Genomic DNA, 19,370 nt, shown 5'->3' on the forward strand with positions numbered 1-19,370 from the left:
GCCAGATCTCTAATACTCGCCAGTCTCCAATACTCGCCAGGTCTCTAATACTCGCCAGTCTCCAATACTCGCCAGATCTCTAATACTCGCCAGTCTCCAATACTCGCCGTGTCTCCAATACTCGCCGTGTCTCTAATAAGCACCGGGCTTCTGGGAAATATGGTAAATAGACTCCGGGTTATGAATAAGTATATAATGCGCGTGTACGAGGAGCTTACAAATTTATTTTTCAACAGCAATGAAGAGGCCCTGAGTCTCATGATGAATGATAAGAAAACTGAATTTAACTTATTCTAAGGTACATGTAATGCATACAGGTTTTTTTTGTGTGTGTGTGTGTGTGTGTGACGTTATTCATTTTAAAACCAGTTGTTTTCTGATATTGACAGGGTTTCCTTTTAGTGTATTTGTATGTGTTTTTTTTGTATTAACAGTATTTAGTGCATTTGAGTCTTGCAATGAATATTTGTATTTTGCTCCTTTTCCAGCATTCTTATTTATCAGTGTACACGTTATAAAAACAAATGTCAATTTTGCTTAGATTTTTTGATAAAACTGGTACTTGTATTGATTTTATTGTTAATCTTTAAACAGTTTGAAGCATTTTTTAGTGTGTTGTGGGTCAACAGTATGAACTTATTTTTGTATTAACACAGTATTTCATGCGGTTATTTTGCAATGAATATTCGTTGCTGGTTAATTTTTCATTGATTGTCCATTCTTACCAACGTACATGTTTTGAGTGCGAAAGATAAATATAATTATGTGTTAATAAAGATGATACTTATTGCTTTTATTAATTTTAAAACCAAGGTTTTTTTTATTTTTATTGTGCTGCAAGCCTACCTTAATACACGCTTGTGTTGCGATATTTACAACCTTATAAAGACAAACTAGAATGCTGGAATGTTGTAATTTACTTATGTCGTTTCTATAAGGTTGTGTGCAGGCAGCTTTTTCATGATCACATCTGAAGTATTTGCAGATGTTAGTGATCTTACATAGTAAACGCAAAGTCTCAAATAGTTGCCGAATAGGCGCCGGGGCTACTGGCAAATATTGTAAATAAACACCAGGGCGATATATAAGTTTTACGGTATGTAGGTCACCATTGAACGTGCCACTAAAGCAAATTGCCTTCAGATTTAACAACTCTTAACCAACCGTTAACCGGAGAAATGAATGATATAGTGTCAGACCCAAGTGTATAAGGCGGTAAATCTGGTTCAGGTTTATTGTGACATTAATGGATTTAAAGCCATTTGGGTGTACCTTCTATGGCTGCCATATTGAGGCCATTTTTAACTACAAAATTAACTGTTTCACTGCGACATTGTTTTAACCTCTGGCCATATACCAGTGATACAGCTATTTATTCATATCCATTTTATATCATGATTACAAACTATTCCATCAGAGACCATTGTGCTCCCGGGGCTTCTTTGTTTTTGTTCACAACTTTAGTTATAGAATGCATCAGAGGAAAATATTATTCATCCATGATTAATAATCTAGCCTTAAGGTTTTCTAATATTTGAATCATTTTTTTTTTTTTTTTTTTTTACTGCCGAGCTATGAATGCAATTCATCATACTTAATTAGCTGTTGCTGAATTATCACCTTTGATTGTTGGAGCAGCCATTGGATCCAGTGGTAGGGGATACATAATGAGGAACTGTTTCATAATAAGGAACTGGTGTCTCTGTGATGGATGAGTTCCGTGGCAACAATGAAATGTCATCAGGAATGTCAGCGAGGTCAATGAAAATTCAATTCCAAGCCCCCTTTATCTAAGCAGCGGCTCAGTCACGCATGCACTCCCTGCACTGTTGAATTTCTTTCATCTGCCAGTTAACAGTTCCATCGGGGGTACATGTAAAAACCAACTCGCAGCTCTGGGAAATTGCATCATTTGAGACATCAGCAGCTATAATTCCGCATTAACAAATCTTATTAGCTTTTAATTTAGCTCCAGCTCTATAAAACATCTATGTATAGTGTTTTATATTATTGCCACCTACTTTTTAATATTGTATATATTAAAAGAATTACTACAGTACCAGTTTTTAACAGAATAATACAATCATCAATGATACCTTTTGGTAACGTTGAAACAAAGCACTTACATGCATTTATTATAAAATCTGACAATGGTGCTAACAGCCTTGACCTAAATGCATATTCTACACTACCCTTCAACAAGTATATACAAATATTTTATATACTGCATATACTGTAATGAAGAGAAGTCCATAATTTATCCAGGCATACAGAGATATTTTTAGGAAGGGATCATTCATTTAACCCAGTGCTTATTAGTGTAGTGTATATTTTACAGGTCAAAATCAAATATAAATTAATCTGAATCAGACTTTGAAAAGTATCTTAAAACATCCCAGATTTAATGAGAAGAGTCTAGGGAAAGTTCTGAAGACTAACATCTCTTGATGAAAGGACATCTATGTAGGGCACCTACATACACTAATTAGTTTCCCAGTTTAGGTTTTTAACCTGTAGCACCAACTAATAGTGTACAGCATAGGTAATAATTATGTAAAGTGTTACTTATGAATCTGACTATGGGATATTGTAACATGTTCATTTTAGATCACAGAGGAATGGAAGATGTGTCTGATCGTATTATTTTAAATCAGCAATCAAGATAATGAGTTCTAACCAGCTCTTTGATACCCCAGAAAGGTGGTGTCTTGTTAGGGTGCTCTGTCTATCATCTCCGTCTTCAGAGCACTTTGATAAAAAATCTTCAAGGGGCCTTTTAAGCTGTATTTCAGAACCATAGATGTGCAAAATAGTGGTCTGAATGTGACCCAACATTCTTATTTATTTTGTTTTTATTCCTATGACCTTTAAAGACGGGAACATCGGCATGGTTGAGTGGAATATTTATGACACAACAAAGACATTTATGACATCAAAAGGATTGCACTGAATTGCAATAGGCCTCATGGAGTTCATAGGTTCCTGGGTGTACATTCTTCAATTACTACAAAAAAACAGAAGTGTTGTGGCCTGTAGGTGTATTCGATTATTCAGAGGCATCGGGTTGTGTTTGGCAATATTAGCTAGTACTTCAGTACCTGTAGACAATGTTTTTATGATTTATTTATGAGGGGTTAACATCCACGCTCTATATGCAATGATCCTTGAAGAGCAGATCACTCTGAATGCCATTTTAATAGGTTTGAAGTTTTTCCTTCTAGTCAAGAGCCTTTGTTTTCAGTTTGATCAAATTTCACCAAAATATTCCTGGAGTTTTGGGCCGACCCCAGCATTCATAATGACTGCTTTATACCATGAAAACCCATGACTTTACATTTGGTGACTACAGTTAAGTGCAGTAAGTTATGCATTCGATACAAGGCTGCCTGTTCAACGTGCTAGTACTGATACAGGTTACATTCACCAGCTTTACCCATTTGTTAGCATTGACAGCAAATATGTAATTGAATCATTTTCCTTTTTAGTGGGCTTGCAATATATATATATATTTTTTTACTGTTTTTCATACCTGTCAGCTTTTGAAAATACAAAATCGGGAGTGGGGGAGTGGTGGAATCGGTGATACCTTTTTTACTGTTTCACCTGAACAGCGGCAGCCTGCCAAAGGGCTCCTCTGGGTCCTAAACCCTGCCAAGTACACACAGGGATTGCAGTAACCACACACCAGCCATGACTTTTGCAGACATTAAAGGTTTGCTGACATTATTATTATTATTATTATTATTATTATTATTATTTATTTCTTAGCAGACATAAGGGGGTTTAACAGAGTTTTGAGCAAAATACCGGAAAAAATCTGACCCAGATGTCCGGGAGTAGGGTCCAAAATACGGGAGACTCCCGGTGAATACGGGAGAGTTGACAGGTCTGTTTTTCTTAAGCTGATGTTAGCTCCTCCATGTCTGTTAATAATTACAGTAAAACATTTGTTTTAAGGTCATGTGATCTAAGTGGCTGCCTTCCCTTGCCAGTTGGTTAACCTAAGGAAGTTTGGCTTCCTCTAGTGTACACAGTTTTGCTGTTCAACAATCAACATTATTTAAATGTTTTAAAAAAAAGAAATAATTACAAATATATATATATATATATATATATATATATATATATATATATATATATATATATATATATATATATAATATACACACACACACAAACATCTTTCACATATTTTTGGCCGCCCCCTTAAAATGCTTTAACACATGTGCTGCCATTTTGCAGTAGTGTTAAATTATGCATGCTTTTATTCACATTTACCATGGCTTGACATATTTTTTAATATGCCTTATCAATTCTCTCTGGGCTTTACAATGCTTACCTGTGCTGTATCACAGTTTGATAAGCTTTTACTATGGTAAACTTTTATAATTTATAAATTACAATTTGGCTATGTTTGCCAGTCGAGAAATCTACCTCAGATTAATGGTTTAATGGTTGAACTATAAAATTATACTAGTAGCTTTTATATAAAGTCTATCTATTCTGTCAACTCCACTGTAGCCTGACAGCTGCTGAGTGATGCCATATTCAGCCTGCTGTAGTCTGAATGCTGTGACCTATACATCTATCAGCTGCATGCAGTTCCACTGTAGAGCTCTAGATCTAGGTACTGTAATGTTTCAACAGAAGAAATTTCTTGTCTTTTGATCAATATGGTGTTCAAACATTAAACAAGGGATTGATGGAAAACATTTGACCAGATAGGCCTTCATTTTAAAATGTGTTGCTTAAAATCTATTTTTGATCCTGAAATAATGCTTTTATTAAATAAATGAGGAAAGTCAATTGAATGTTATTGAACAAAATGCGATATTTGATAAAAAAAAAAAAAAAAAGATTAAAAGCTGCCATGTACTACAGTCTTGTTCATTTTTCAAATTGAAATCTTCTGTTTATTAGACACAGTCTGAGTTTAGCCTTCTCTGCATTCTTTTCCATGCCTTGTTTCAGGTTTGCTTACGTCTCCTAGAGGTTGTTTTAACTGCAGGCACATAAGTTCCCTCACGCCTTGATTTACTACCATTATGTCACTATTATGTTTATACAACAGGAGGCAGTTATAAATGCCACTTGAAAGATCTGCCGTAGCTCAGGGAAGGAATACAAAAACTGGGCTTTAGAATGATATTAATAGTGGTCATAGTTACAGTACACCTCTCTATCAAACAACTGTTGCAGATAATCTGTTTTAAGTTTGCTTGCCTCAGTAAGATCAAAATTGGTATATAGAACAGATGAAAACACACAGAGAATATTGTTGCCCATCCTTTCTGCACAGCGCATCAGGTGCACAGTCAGAAATCTAAAATGTTTAAAGTATAGCTTGGTTCTGGAAATGATGCCTGAGCATTCAGACAGCCTAGAATGACTGGATCTGGTCTCATTTTTAGTAGTTATTTTTAAGTCAAACCCAAATTCACTGACCAGAAGACATGATTGTCTTAACCCTGTTTCAGATGGCATTATTTTATTTTCAAAATAGTACGCTCTTGACTGATGTGGCACAGAAATGAAGAGTATCACTAATTCCAAAGCTTGTAACAAGAAGGAATGCCTTTTCTTCTTTCTTAACTGAAGATTATCCATTGGCATTTTTTGGTATGTCACTCAGAGAAAAGAATGTTTTGCATGTTAAGAATCTTTCTTGACTTGACTTCTGTCAGCAGATTTTTACTTTGGATATGTGACATAAACATGAACTCTTTCTTAAACCAGCCTTGGTGATTTGTATTCAATGGTCAGGAAACATTAGCGTGTATTTAGTTTCTTTTAGCAGCACATTAAGTCATGGATATGATTTTATTTTTGAGTGTTCAACTAATTTCACTTAATTTACTTTGACTTCCAATGACACAAAGCAGACTTATCCTTTATAACCTAAAATATAATGTTATTTAATGTGGTTGGTGCTTGAAAGAGTTAATCTCTCTTTGTTTCCAGAAAAGCTTGAAACAGTATTACAGTTCATTTCAAATGTCATGCAGTAAAGGGCTGCAATAAAGGCTGTAGGTCACTTTTCATCATTAAGCCTGCAATTTGAGTTACCAAGAAATCACAAGCCATAATGAGCCGATGGAGCATGAATCTGCTACAGATAGACAATAGCACTGTAATGAATATAAATGTATGATTTTGTGAAAAACAAGTGTGCAGAGTAAGGTGAGCTCCAGGGCTCCAGTTGTGGGTGATTCTTCTGTGATATTATTGCACTCTGCAATTTGTGGTCCTCGGTACTTTCTTTTTTATAGCTAGTGGTTTATTATTTAAAACAACTGCAAGTATGTATAGATCTGAACAATGTGAATTTTACTGAGGGTCAGATTGTCACAATGTGAAATCCTGCTCGAGGCACAATTGACACCTTCTAATCCCTTTCTATCCAGCTGATCCTCATAAAAAACAGATGACATTACAAGAAGCTGCATTTTAGGCTTAACCCTTTGTGGACTGTGAAAATTCTACCCTTTTCAAGGTGTGCCTGACAAGACTTGACTGTAGGACTTGATTCAGTGCAAATATCCACCTAAAGTATACAGTATTATACCTTTCTAAAATGCGAAAGGTCTGAAGATTATTAAGAAAACAATGTTTCACTCTATAATGAAGTATACCCTATGATTACCTTTAGAAATGTGTTATTTAGGGATCTACCTAAAAACTGTAAAATCACCAGTGGTAGCCACAGCCCTTACAACTAGGTTTTTATTGTACACAAACTTGTTTGACAGGTGTGCAGGCTCATCTACATCAGATTCTTTACTAGAATCAGTGGGAAGAAGTTTGTCATCCGAGTGATCTGTGAACCCATCAACTTCTTCGGTAGCTGCGTTTTGGTTGATTGTCTGAAGTCTGATGAAGGCTTTTATGCTAATGTGAAGAAAACAAATAGCACACTTGTCACTGCATTGCATGCAATCACATCATCAATCTATTTCGATTGAAATTGTAATGGGCTGTCCGTATAGGGTTAAAGCACCCTGCATGCTGAACCAGCACCTGGGCACCAATACAATACACCAGGGGCGCGCATTTCTGGTCCTTGCAGTACGCTGCAGGGTCTTTACTATCTAATGCAAGACTTTTCAGTTTATTCTTTGCTTCTGACTAGCACATTACCGAATGTGGTCAGGGCAGTGATTTCCAAGCTAACTAAAATCACAGCAAATGAAATGGGTGGTTTGGATGATTCACTAGGCATTAGATGTTAATCCCATTACTATATAGCCATTTACAATCAATGTTCTGCTTTAAAACAACAATTTGTATAGGAGAAGGTCAGTGACTGCACAAACCAATTTGCATTTTGAAGGCTTTGAAAATAATGGATAAACGATGTGACAAGTCACCAAAAAAATAAAACATGTATACACTGCTTGCGAGATGCGAAAAATGTGTCGCGTGGCAGATGGGGAACTGACCAAAGAGGAGCAGCTTCCCTTGCGTGCCGTCAGTAAACAGTGATGGGAAGAAAAGATATAATTCTTTCAGTATCAAAATACCCAGAGCTGTACAATAAAGGACACAGAAATTATAAAGACACGGCAGTGAGGGAGAACATCTGGCAGTCCATTTCCAGGGAACTGGATATAGCGGGTGTGTATGATTCGTTTACATTTACTGAAACAAGTATTCTACATTTTTATTAGCTGTATAACAGGAATATCATACGTGTGATTTTTTTCCAGCTGATGTTACAATCAGAGGAGAGTCGCCTATCACATCACGTGCGCCTGTCGCCACTGGTGTGAAAGGTAGTGTCACAGTGAAAGTACCATTTTATGAGGACAAATCGCATTGCGTCCAGTGTGTGGAGACCTTAATACTATTATAGCCCTCCGTGACTTAATGGAGCTGGTTAATCATTCTAAAAACCTAACAGTTTGATTATTATTATTATTATTATTTATTATTATTATTATTATTATTATTATTATTATTATTATTATTATTATTATTATTATTATTTTAATCATGGACTGAGCTTCTTTCATCGGGCCATGTGTCTGACAATTTTTCTTTGTATTTTTTTTTTTTTTAAATATTTATAATATTGGTGTGTGATTATTTCATTATTAATATACAGTATTGGTCTGGTCACTGATGCTTCTCATATATTTTGACATATAGTAAGGTTGTCAGTGCAGTCACACACTCCAGGGGTATGAGAAATACATGATTCTCTTGGTTTGGCTTTGACTCATGCCTCACAACATACACACGGCCTCCATATATCTCCATATACAAGAATACAAGACTGCAAATAAGCTATATTATATCATTTGTAACACAGAACCCTCAGTTGTCAACTACTGCGGTTTTAAAAATAAATGTATAAAGACTGAAATGGTGTAAAGTTTTGGGGAAACACGTTAACCAAATTCTTTCTTTTTTCAGGATGGTACCTTAGTAGCAGCTTAAATCCCATTAGTAACTGCTGCAAATTCACATAAAGAGTGACTGAAATTAGGGATTAAGATACAGAGTCTCAGTTGCCGTGGATATACAGCTAATCACATGTGTTGTACCTTAAACAGTGGTCCTATAAGGAGGACAAACTTGTGAAGAACATCCACACTTCTACAATAATTCATTTAACCTAGGTCACCATAATCAATGATAGGTTTGCACCTTGTCTATTGCTACCAAATAACTAGAATCAGTATCCTGGTGCAGGCTGGTCACCTGTGAGTGTGGCCTACATTATAGTATTGTCTGTAATACAGTAACTGTGGTGCCATGGTTTGCTAATCTGTCCTAAAGATGCCAGTGGAGAGTTGATACAAATGTATAAGTATAATCACTTAGCAAATGTAGCTTGTCAAAGGGCATTATTATTTTAAAATATTAGCATATTTGTTTTGTTTTTTAAAAAGAGAAGTGTTCCTTGCAGCTACAAGACTTAAATACATTGAAAATGCCACTGAGGTACTAGGGCTGCGGCAGCGTTTCAGCAATCTATTTTCCTTAAAAACATGCAGTCCTTTCCACTGACAGCATTTCATTATGTTTTCCTTTTTTGGCTGATAAAAAGACATTGACGAATGCTCGGATGGCTTTGTTGAGTGTGACAGCCGCGCTAATTGCATCAACTTGCCTGGATGGTACCACTGCGAGTGCAGGGACGGCTACCACGACAACGGGATGCTTTCACCAAATGGAGAGTCATGTGAAGGTCGCTTTTCAGTTTTCAGTTTTTTATCTCTCTCTCTCTCTCTCTCTCTCTCTCTCTCTCTCTCTCTCTCTCTCTCTCTCTCTCTCTCTCTCTCTCTCTCCAATCAAAATATCCAGAGACATTAAATACAGGAAATACACTTCTGGGGGCATGATAGTGTTGGTGAATCAGCTCAGCTAGTGTCATTTTTAAATTAAGCTTTAAATGTTCAATTTAGCAGATACAGTTTGTGAATGTTTTGCTTAATGGTATTTTCAAATGCATTAGCAGACATTCAAATGACAAAGTGGTTCCTTGCAATTACTAAACCAAGTAAACAAAAAGGCAAGGATTTTCTGTTCATTCTAGCTTGATTCACAGATTTTGTACGTATGTTGACAGTTTCTTCAAAACTACCTATATTTTGTATATTCAGTTATTTGAGTTTCAGAAAATGTGCTTTAAAACTAATAATAATAATAAACATGTTTTTCTTTTTTTTAAGTAGTCTTGTGCAATCACAAGAAATATAGCACTAAAATCTGCAGTATCACGAACAGTCAAATCTCAACAATAAAATAAACATTTACTTTCATTGATCTCCTATGAAACAAAGTACTTCTTTCAATCCTGCTGCTCTATCCACTATTACATTAGTCGCTTCTTTATGCTATAACAATGACACCTAGTTTGCTAAAACAAATACAGTATTTTCTTATGACATTTGTAATGACTCACTGTCAGGTTGCTTTTCAATGTTCCTAACTTTTCCGTCAACTGTAGAAAACTACAATGTCAACTCTAACTTTTTTTTTCCTGTATACAGTTTATAGTACAAAAAAAACACACACAAGGTATTTTAAATTAAAAATAAATATTGTTTATGGTTTCCTGTAACTTTATTTCAGGTTTAACCATTTTTTGCTAAAGATTTTAAAGGATATATTTTCTATTTTTTAGTTTCTTTTCCTTATCTTATCCTTACTATTTTCAACAGGGGGTGCTCCCAGTAAAGGCAGTGTCATGTTCCAATCTAGGATCCTATCAGGGGTTCTGCATTGGCCTTTACACTCATGCAGACTGGGGAGGGAAAAATCGCCTGGGGTTGGTTAACATTATCGCGCCACAGTGACCCCTGCTGGTCAGGCACCAGGCGAGGCAAGACAGAGACCAGTCAAGCTGAACTTTCACCTCAATGGTTTAGAAGCTCAGCAACATCTGCTACTTTAGTTTCTGTGTACAACTGGGGAGAAAAATTGGTTATATTACATGATTCAGCATTCTGAATTAAATGGTTCTCTAAAAGATCAATGTAAATAAATGGAAAGAAGCCATTTCCCTGAAATCCTGTAAAGGGTTAGCAAGGTTAACAGATGAAGACAGATATTAATTATAGTGCTTCAGGTTTTTATGAAGAGAATAATTTATGCCAACAAGGGAGAGCATTTTGTTAATTAAATGTGTTGTTAAAGTTTTATTTAGTACATTTTCTTTCTACAGACATTGATGAATGCGCGACTGGGAGGCACGGCTGTGCCAGTGACACTGTTTGCTTCAATTTGGATGGCGGATATGACTGCAAGTGTCCTCATGGAAAAAACTGTTCTGGGGACTGTGTCCATGAAAGCAAAATAAAGCATAATGGCCAGATCTGGGTCTTAGAGAATGACAGGTGCACTGTCTGTTCATGTCAGGTGAGTGTTCCAACAGTAAATATTGTAAATGTTTTACACAGCTTTGAAGCCAGAGTTTTTGTTGCAGCTCATTGCCAAAACTGTGCCAGGGACACTTGGTAAGAGCTTCCTTAAACACAGTCTAGAATGAATGATTTTAACAAGGGCTTTTGAAAAAATAGTTTGTGTGTGAACTTTTATTTAAAATAAACACAACAGACATTGACGAAGACAACTGATCTACATAATTGAGTTAGAAAATGTAGTAAGTCAATTATCAAGTTGATTATATAATTGAAACGGGGTACATTTGTTTAAAGACACTTTTAAAGTTATGTTATTAGTTTTTAAATAAGAATATAACAACATAAGAAAGTTTACAAACGAGAGGAGGCCATTCGGCCCATCTTGCTCGTTTGGTTGTTAGTAGCTTATTGATCCCAGAAACTCATCAAGCAGCTTCTTGAAGGATTCCAGGATGTCAGCTTCAACAACATTACTGGGGAGTTGGTTCCAGACCCTCACAATTCAGTTTAGTAAGGATGCGTGACTGTCAGCTAGTGTAATAATTAGTAGCTGATCAGTCACGCATCCTCACGAGGTTTTTAAAATACAAAAACAATAACAAATAAGCAGCAGTGGTCCCCTGAGATGATGACAGTGATTTGTTTATCCTAGCCTCTTTTGTCAGAAGTGCATGGCTGGAAATTAAAAATTCACTTGGACACCCTTTCATGCTCTGCTGTCATGATGCACGATGCTGTATTTCATTTCAGTCCTGGTCTCTGTTTGTTTCAGAGTGGGTTGGTGATGTGCCGGAGGATGGTGTGCGACTGTGAGAATCCAACCGTTGACCTGTTCTGTTGCCCTGAGTGCGACCCGCGGCTGAGCAGTCAGTGTCTTCATCAAAGTGGACAGATGGTATATAGCAGTGGAGACACTTGGGTGCAGAACTGTCAACAGTGTCAATGCCTGGTAAGACACACACAACAACATTAGTCGAGGGGGCATTAGAAATATGGATTTACAGTGATTCGTTGATTAATCGATTATTGATCGCCATGGCTATTTTTTTGCAAGGATCAACTCAACATCCAGTTCTGGAGTCTTCCGTAGCTAGCTACCCATGAATACATGTTTTGCAAGACTGCACATTTGTATTTGTTTTGTGATGAGAAATGGCAGAGTCTAATGAAAAATAAACTGCACTGGAAGAATTTTCCACACTTTTAGATGCAGTAATTCCAACTCGGGAAGTAATTATAATGGGAGATATAAATATAGACTGGAATTCTTCTAGCAGTAACAAATTCAGAGATCTCATTAGTCAATAAAATTTAACTCAGTTAATAAATTGACTCATTCGTTATACTAGGAATAATGAATCTGCTACCACAATTGATCTTTTTTTTAACCAAGAAATCTCTCTTTCTATGCCTCCAAAAGGGTAATTGCAAATTTGCTGAGTGATCATTGTATTGATTTTAGTATTAGGAAGGCACCTAGAGTAAAACCACCTCCAAGGACTATAAGATACAGATCCTTTAAAAGTGTTCATATTCAGGCATTCCTAGCTGACCTTCTTCAGGTTGATCTGGATCAGATTCCTACAGTTGATGATATGAGGTCTGTTTTTGTACATTATTTTAATGCTGTCTGTGACATCCATGCTCCTCTGAAATCTTTATGACAAGGAATTGAAACATAACTGTATTTAGTTGGGTTACTTAAGTATACCAGTTTTATACAGTTTGGTACATGAAGGGTGGATTGTGCCCGAAGTCTGCTTGCTCTGCAATTTGGTTTCAATGAGCTTGCTCCATGGGAAATAAAAGAAAATTCTTTAGAAAAAATCAGTAAAAGGTTTTAAAAATGCATTGCAATAGTGGTTGTAAATGGGGAGAGGCTAAAACAGCCTGAGATAATATTGTTTGTGGAAAACAACACACGCAATGCATATCTCAAAGGAATGCAGTCTTATACAGCAGGCGATTCTAAAACTGCCAGATGCTGCAAATAGTGGAATCTACACTTGAGAAAGTACTTGAGAAGGAACTATTATCCTTACTGAGGGTTTTCTAAGAGCAAGCTACAATATTCTGGGGAAAGCTGATGAGAGGCATGACCAGGGGCCTCTCCAGTGCCTCTCATTGCTATTAAACCGAGATGAAATGGGAATGTATTCACATTCATTTAGATCACTTGTTTTTTTTTCAAGGTGAAGGTAAGTAAATAAAACAACGTTGGGAATATCAAATTGGATAGCACAGAGTTGTTTACGTGAGACACAGTTGGGTGGGGGAGGGTGGTGATGCAGGTAGGAAGAGATGTACTGTAACGAAATTATTATTATACACAAAGAAATTGTGCAGTAGCGTACTGTAGTATTCTTTGTTAATGTACTGTGAATTATATTTTTGTATGACTTCTGGAGCCATCTTTAGGTTTAGTGTAAACAAAGCACAATACAGTCATTCTCAGAGTATAACCCACACCTCATGTATAGCACAAACACACATGCATTATACGCACGGCTGAGCCATTTCATTTAATATCTCTTGTGTAAGGTGCACCCCTTAATAATGTGCAGAGGGGTAAAGCAAACAATAGCACTTAGTAAGATCAATTATACTTTAAACTGTGTATATGTTATGAGCAAAGCTCGAAATAAAAATTAAAATAACTTATTTCAGGCTTTGCCCGGGCAAACCACGGTCAGGCCACTGCTTCTCAGGCAGAGTCTGAATCCCTCTGTTCTTTCATTCCTGTTCTGAGTGACAGGCTGACCTTCGGAACAAGGAATAAACATGAGAAACCCCATTGACACTTGCATAGTACCATCGGTAACAGCCGGATAGGAATCGAGATATAAAACCTACGTCACAGGAACAATATTACCCACAAATTCGGAACAAGGAACATCAGAACAAAAGTTAACATGAGAAACCACATTGACACTTGTGTATAAAAAGGACAGTATTATTAATAACGTAATAACAACCAATACTAATGAGTTCTATTGAACTGTCCAGTAGTACACACTTAAGTAGTACCTTCTTTCCTTTGCTGTCTTCCACAGCGAAATCTTTATGGTCGCTGGCATAATCTTCTGGGGGTTTCTCGGTATTTTTTTTACATTTAGCCACAATTTGCAATTCTGTTTTAAATGTTTCCTATTTAACTCTAATATAGCTTTAAATCCTGTGAACAAGCCTTCTAATTCTAATCTCATTTTAAATGCAAGCGGAGTCTCCAATACAAATGTAGGAATTTGCTGCCACTCAGTAGTTGGGGTGGATTTAAAGTATTCAGAATGAATCAATGATAGATACAAGTCAGAAAGGAGGGAAATTGCCCAGCTGCACTGGGAAAGGTACTGTAGTTTGCTTTTGTTTTTTTTGTAGTAGGTTTTTGTTTTTTTAAATGGGAAAGGGGTGAAGTCAACATGAATTGAGTAAACATTTCCAGTGTTTTTCCAGTGTTTATTGACTATACACCAATTTCATTTTTTTTGTATCAGGGTATTACTTGGGTTTTTATCAGTTAAAACTGAAAATCAGAAGCTCTAATCATATTAAACCTAAACTGTACACTTGTTATAAAGATATTTTTTTTCTCTAACAACATAAATAAAGGCTTGAGAAAAACATATGATACATGTGCACTCAAGTATACCTCACATCTTGTATATAACATGTATCCTGGATATAACACCGAGATGCTTATAAAATATGTGAAAGGGTGTACTTTATATTGTGAGCATTACGGTAGTATCAATACATCCATGCATTCTCACGTCTTCATTTTATATACTATATTAGTTTACGTTAACCCACTTATTCAAGCTCATTTCTGACTACATCATATCAGAACTGGGGGTAGCTACACTTTAGTAACAAAACCTATACATGTCTTCCTCAAAAGACAACTGTTCCACTAGGACTGTGGAAACACCAAAGTTATGACAACAAAGTCACAGAGATAAATATTATTATTATTATTATTATTATTATTTATTTCTTAGCAGACACCCTTATCCAGGGCGACTTACAATCGTAAGCAAAAACATTTCAAGCGTTACAATACAAGTAATACAATAAGAGCAAGAAATACAATAACTTTTGATCAAGTAAAGTACAAGTTTGACAAACCACAATTCAATAATACAGCAGGTAATAGTGATACTTACATCAGGATATGATTAAATAGTGATAGTTACATCAGGATGTGATTAAATACAAAGTACTACAGGTTAAAAACTTGGCAGATTACAGTATTCTGAAGTACAGGATTAAATGCAGTAAAATAGGGGGCAGATAAGAGCAAAATAAAGCACAATTACATGAAGGGTGATAGTGTCCCAGGATACAAACAGAGGAGTTCTACAGGTGCTCTTTGAAGAGGTGAGTCTTAAGGAGGCGCCGGAATGTGGTCAGGGACTGGGCGGTCCTGACATCTGTAGGAAGGTCATTCCACCACTGCGGAGCAAGGGTGGAGAAGGAGCGGGCTTTGGAGGCAGGGGAGCGTAGCGGTAGTAGAGCTAGTCTTCTAGTGCAGGCGGAGCGGAGAGGTCGAGTGGGGGTGTAGGGAGAGATGAGGGTCTGGAGGTAGCTGGGTGCAGACTGGTCAAGGCATCTGTAGGCTAGTACAAGATTCTTGAACTGGATGCGAGCGGTGATCGGGAGCCAGTGGAGCGAGCGGAGTAGTGGAGTAGCGTGGGCGAAGCGAGGCAGAGAGAACACCAGGCGGGCAGCAGAGTTCTTGGATGAAATATCATCCAAAACACACTTTATAAAGATTGGGTGAAAACAAAAGAGCAAACCAAACTTTGTCCATAGATAGGATTATTTTCTTTTTAAATAATAGTTACTTTTCCTGCTTGCTTTACAGTGGGAGCTATTTGACAGCCATGCTGCATCAGTATTTAGGTTAGCTTGCTTTGTTTATTATGCAGACACAGACCCTCTACAATAGTCTTGCAATGACTGGAAGTTGAGCATGCAAAAGCTGAAGTAGAAGTGAAAAGTAATAGGGGTTACTGACAAGAGTGTATTCATTACATTTCTTGTTGGACATTCCACAATGTTGCTGGTGGCATAAAATAATGATTTCATTCAGAACTATGCACACTATTTAATGATGTACTATAGAAAATACAGTGAACTGTTCAAATTAAATCAGGTTCACCATTTCGACTTCTAGATATGATTGAATTTAGGGCCAATCTCATGAAATGTTTGTAAGTAACATTCACTTTCTGAAGGTTAATGAGATTTGAAAGCTTTATAATGACATCCGTAAAGTCCAAAAGAGAAAGAATTAAGTAATAACTGATACCGTGCAACACTCAAATTAGTTATTCAGTCTGACTGACTGAAGACTTGGCCTAATAGCAGTATTGTTTGAAAAGTAATCAATATGTTTGTCATACTCCAGATGGTTATCCAAATGAGTTTAATATCTTTGACCTGAATACCTTTGTCAACTCCTGCATAACACAGACATGATTAATTGGTGGTCTATGTAAGACTTTGGAGGGATAAGAAATGACACTGACTTTTATGATCATTTATTTTCCCTCAGACAGTATTAATTAAAAGTTCTTATAAATCTGATTAATTATACAGTAATCCATCGCATATCCGACTGCGGTAGGACCAGAGTAAGGGCAGATATGTAAAAAGTCAGATGAATCCTGTTTTAAATACCATTATACACAGCTGTAAAAATTACTATATTCACACAATTATTGTTTTGAGATTCAGCTTTTATTGGGAGCTCTCCTAAATCCCTTGTTCAGAAAGATACAGGGTATTAATGCTTGTGACACAGTAGCCGTCTGTCGTGTGGGTGCATGCATTCGCTGCTGAGTGACAGGCAGGAGATCGAGACAGAGGTTGAAGTTGATACAGGCAAATAGGATTTATTTACATATCAACACACTAATCCGCTCACCTGACACTACCAGCAATGGGAGCACATACAACACAGTGTACGGAAACTTTGGTAGGATCTACAATTGCTGAACTAATCTCCTCTGATCAATAATAAACATTGCTGAAGAGCTTGATCATAGCGGATAAAGGGCTAGGGCAGATATGTGATGGGCTGATACACAACCACTACTGTACAACCAAATTAGTATTGTAAATAAATATGTTGCTGCCATCGTCTTAGAGATAAACTGAAGATTATTAACACAAATATATTTTCAAGTTAAATCCTGATTTGGATTTGTAATGGTGCATTTCGTATTTAGTAAAGCTGTTCCCAGTCTCTGTAACACGCAGCCTAAACCACACTAAGACAGGTGCATTAACAGCTAGAGATGAAAATGTTAGCAAAAGTAGGTCATGGTCAACTAAATCAAAAGCCTAGCGAAGATCTATAAAAGCGTTCCAAAATACATGGCCCTTACCTTCAGAAATATTGATATAGTCTGTGAAATCCAATAAGGCAATCACAGCAAAATGTGTGTGTGTGTGTGTGTGTGTGTGTGTGTGTGTGTGTTGAGAATAACATGGAGCAAATAATATGAAAATAATTCAGGGGTCTAGAAAACAGGAGTTTAAATCAAGCAAGTAATAAAGCTAAAACGGAGATGGGATTACACCCATTCACCCGTCGAGTTTACAAAGACAGTGGTATTGGCTATTCTCTGATGAAATGTGTTGTTTGGTTTCCAGCAAGGAGAAGTGGATTGCTGGCCCCTCTCTTGCCCTAAAATTGAATGTGAGTTCACTGTGATCCCCGAAGGAGAGTGCTGCCCGCGGTGTGTCAGTGACCCCTGTCAGGCAGACGCAGTGCGCAATGACATCACCAAGACGTGCACCGATGAGCACAACATGGTTCGCTTCACCGGCTCCTCATGGATCAAACATGGCACAGAGTGCACCCTCTGTCACTGCAAGGTAAGGGGAACGCCTGTATTCATCTTTTCCAAATCTTTTATATAGATTTTTGTGGCGGCTATGACAATTTTTTTGTTATATTTCATTCACAAAGAAAGATGGAATTCAGTGTGTTATCCTATATATTTTTGGGGCAGCTATGACAAAACAAAATGTATAGTTCCTTTAAAGATATAGGCCAGTGCAGTCATACCGTTTTTGACTAAAAGAGCCAAATTGATGACCAGTGAAGAAACACAAACAACAAAAAAAGACTGACTTTCTTCGACCAAAAACAACAAATTGTCCAGCCTTAAACTCTAAATCAAAAGAGCCTCAAGTGAGGCTCAAGTGCCATTTGTTGGACAGCCCTGATATAGGCCATTTCCCAGATGCGTTTTTTAATTAAGTTGCTTCCAAATGTTTCCTTATTTCATTGGAAGATACATATACATATTATATTTTAAAGCAGTGTTTTTCCATCATGAACCCGCACAGAGGACTGTCAAATTAAATATATAATTTGTTTGTGTAAAAGATACAAACATAAATACATTGTCTGAAAATCAAATGAACTGAAGTCCAATCTCGTAAATGTGTGATTTTATTACAAACTTAACACAAGAGCAAATGGAATTGAGATGTAAAATTTGTGTTTTGCAAAACGTGTTTTCCTTCTTTGTCCACAACAACAACAAATGATTCCCACACCACAGACTTGCATTTTTCTGTGATCTTTTGTTCATGGAATTCGTTTTTCTTAAGTTTTTCTTTCACGTCCTTCATAAACAAATCCATTACTCCGACTTTTAAGAATGATCTGAAAGAAACACCTTCAATATGGGTCAGGTGTCTGCTGCGGCGCTCTGCAAGCCATATCATGTGCTACTGGGGGAAGCCAAACCACGCAACAGGAATTATAAACAATTATTTTTAGTACCAAAGACAGCCTCTTCAATAGTAATCGACAGTTTGTGTATTACTGAGTAAACAAAATCGGACCCAACCCGACCCGAGTGTTGCACCCGTAAACCCGTTCAGTATGGGTCAGATCTCGGGTCCTTGGGTCCGGGTAGACCCGTGAAGACCTCCACTATGTAGTACTAATAAAGGTCATCTCTCTCTCTCTCTTTTTTTTTTAGAATGGACATGTCTGCTGCTTAGTGGATCCCATGTGCCTTTAAGAACGGTTAGCTCTCTAAAGGTATTTGTACAGAGATCTCTGCAAAAACTACAATTTCCTTTCCAGAAATTACTTTATACCAAATACAAACTTGTATTATACCAAACAGAACACAGGCTGTCTGACAAACTCCTAAATATTTGTAAACATTCAACAGATTATTGTGTGCATTAAGGACAGCAAATGGGTTTTAAACATTAATGCTGTAAAACGTAAATATACTGGCATGACTGTAATCAGTGTTATCATTAACTTACTTTTATTAATTTAAATGCTAAATGATCTTGTTATTCTGAAAGGGGAATAAACTTGTGTTTTACATTTCCAGAAAAAAAAGTCTTCTATATTTGGTTCTTTGGTAGCACTAACTTGATTTCTGGATTTCTAATGTGTTACTTATATGGCTTGTTATTGTGCGACTGTGAAATAAACCTTTTCATTCACATTGCCAA

At 36.7% G+C, this 19,370-nt stretch overlaps 1 protein-coding gene across 2 annotated transcripts in view; it reads left to right on the forward strand.

Annotated features, from left to right (window-relative positions):
* The window catches only part of LOC117420121 (protein kinase C-binding protein NELL2-like), a 73,698-nt gene extending 54,328 nt beyond the window's left edge, over window positions 1–19,370 (forward strand). Inside the window, exons 16-20 of one of the 2 annotated variants that reach the window (XM_058985746.1) lie at window positions 9,053–9,193; window positions 10,673–10,866; window positions 11,644–11,820; window positions 17,532–17,756; window positions 18,878–19,370. In XM_058985746.1, coding sequence (XP_058841729.1) covers window positions 9,053–9,193; window positions 10,673–10,866; window positions 11,644–11,820; window positions 17,532–17,756; window positions 18,878–18,919 — 779 coding nt within the window. In that variant the 3' untranslated portion in view covers window positions 18,920–19,370. The remainder of the gene's footprint in view (window positions 1–9,052; window positions 9,194–10,672; window positions 10,867–11,643; window positions 11,821–17,531; window positions 17,757–18,877) is intronic. The other variant, XM_058985747.1, reaches the window with a different exon arrangement.

The sequence above is a fragment of the Acipenser ruthenus genome, chromosome 14, assembly GCF_902713425.1.
Source record: "Acipenser ruthenus chromosome 14, fAciRut3.2 maternal haplotype, whole genome shotgun sequence".
NCBI lineage: Eukaryota > Metazoa > Chordata > Actinopteri > Acipenseriformes > Acipenseridae > Acipenser > Acipenser ruthenus.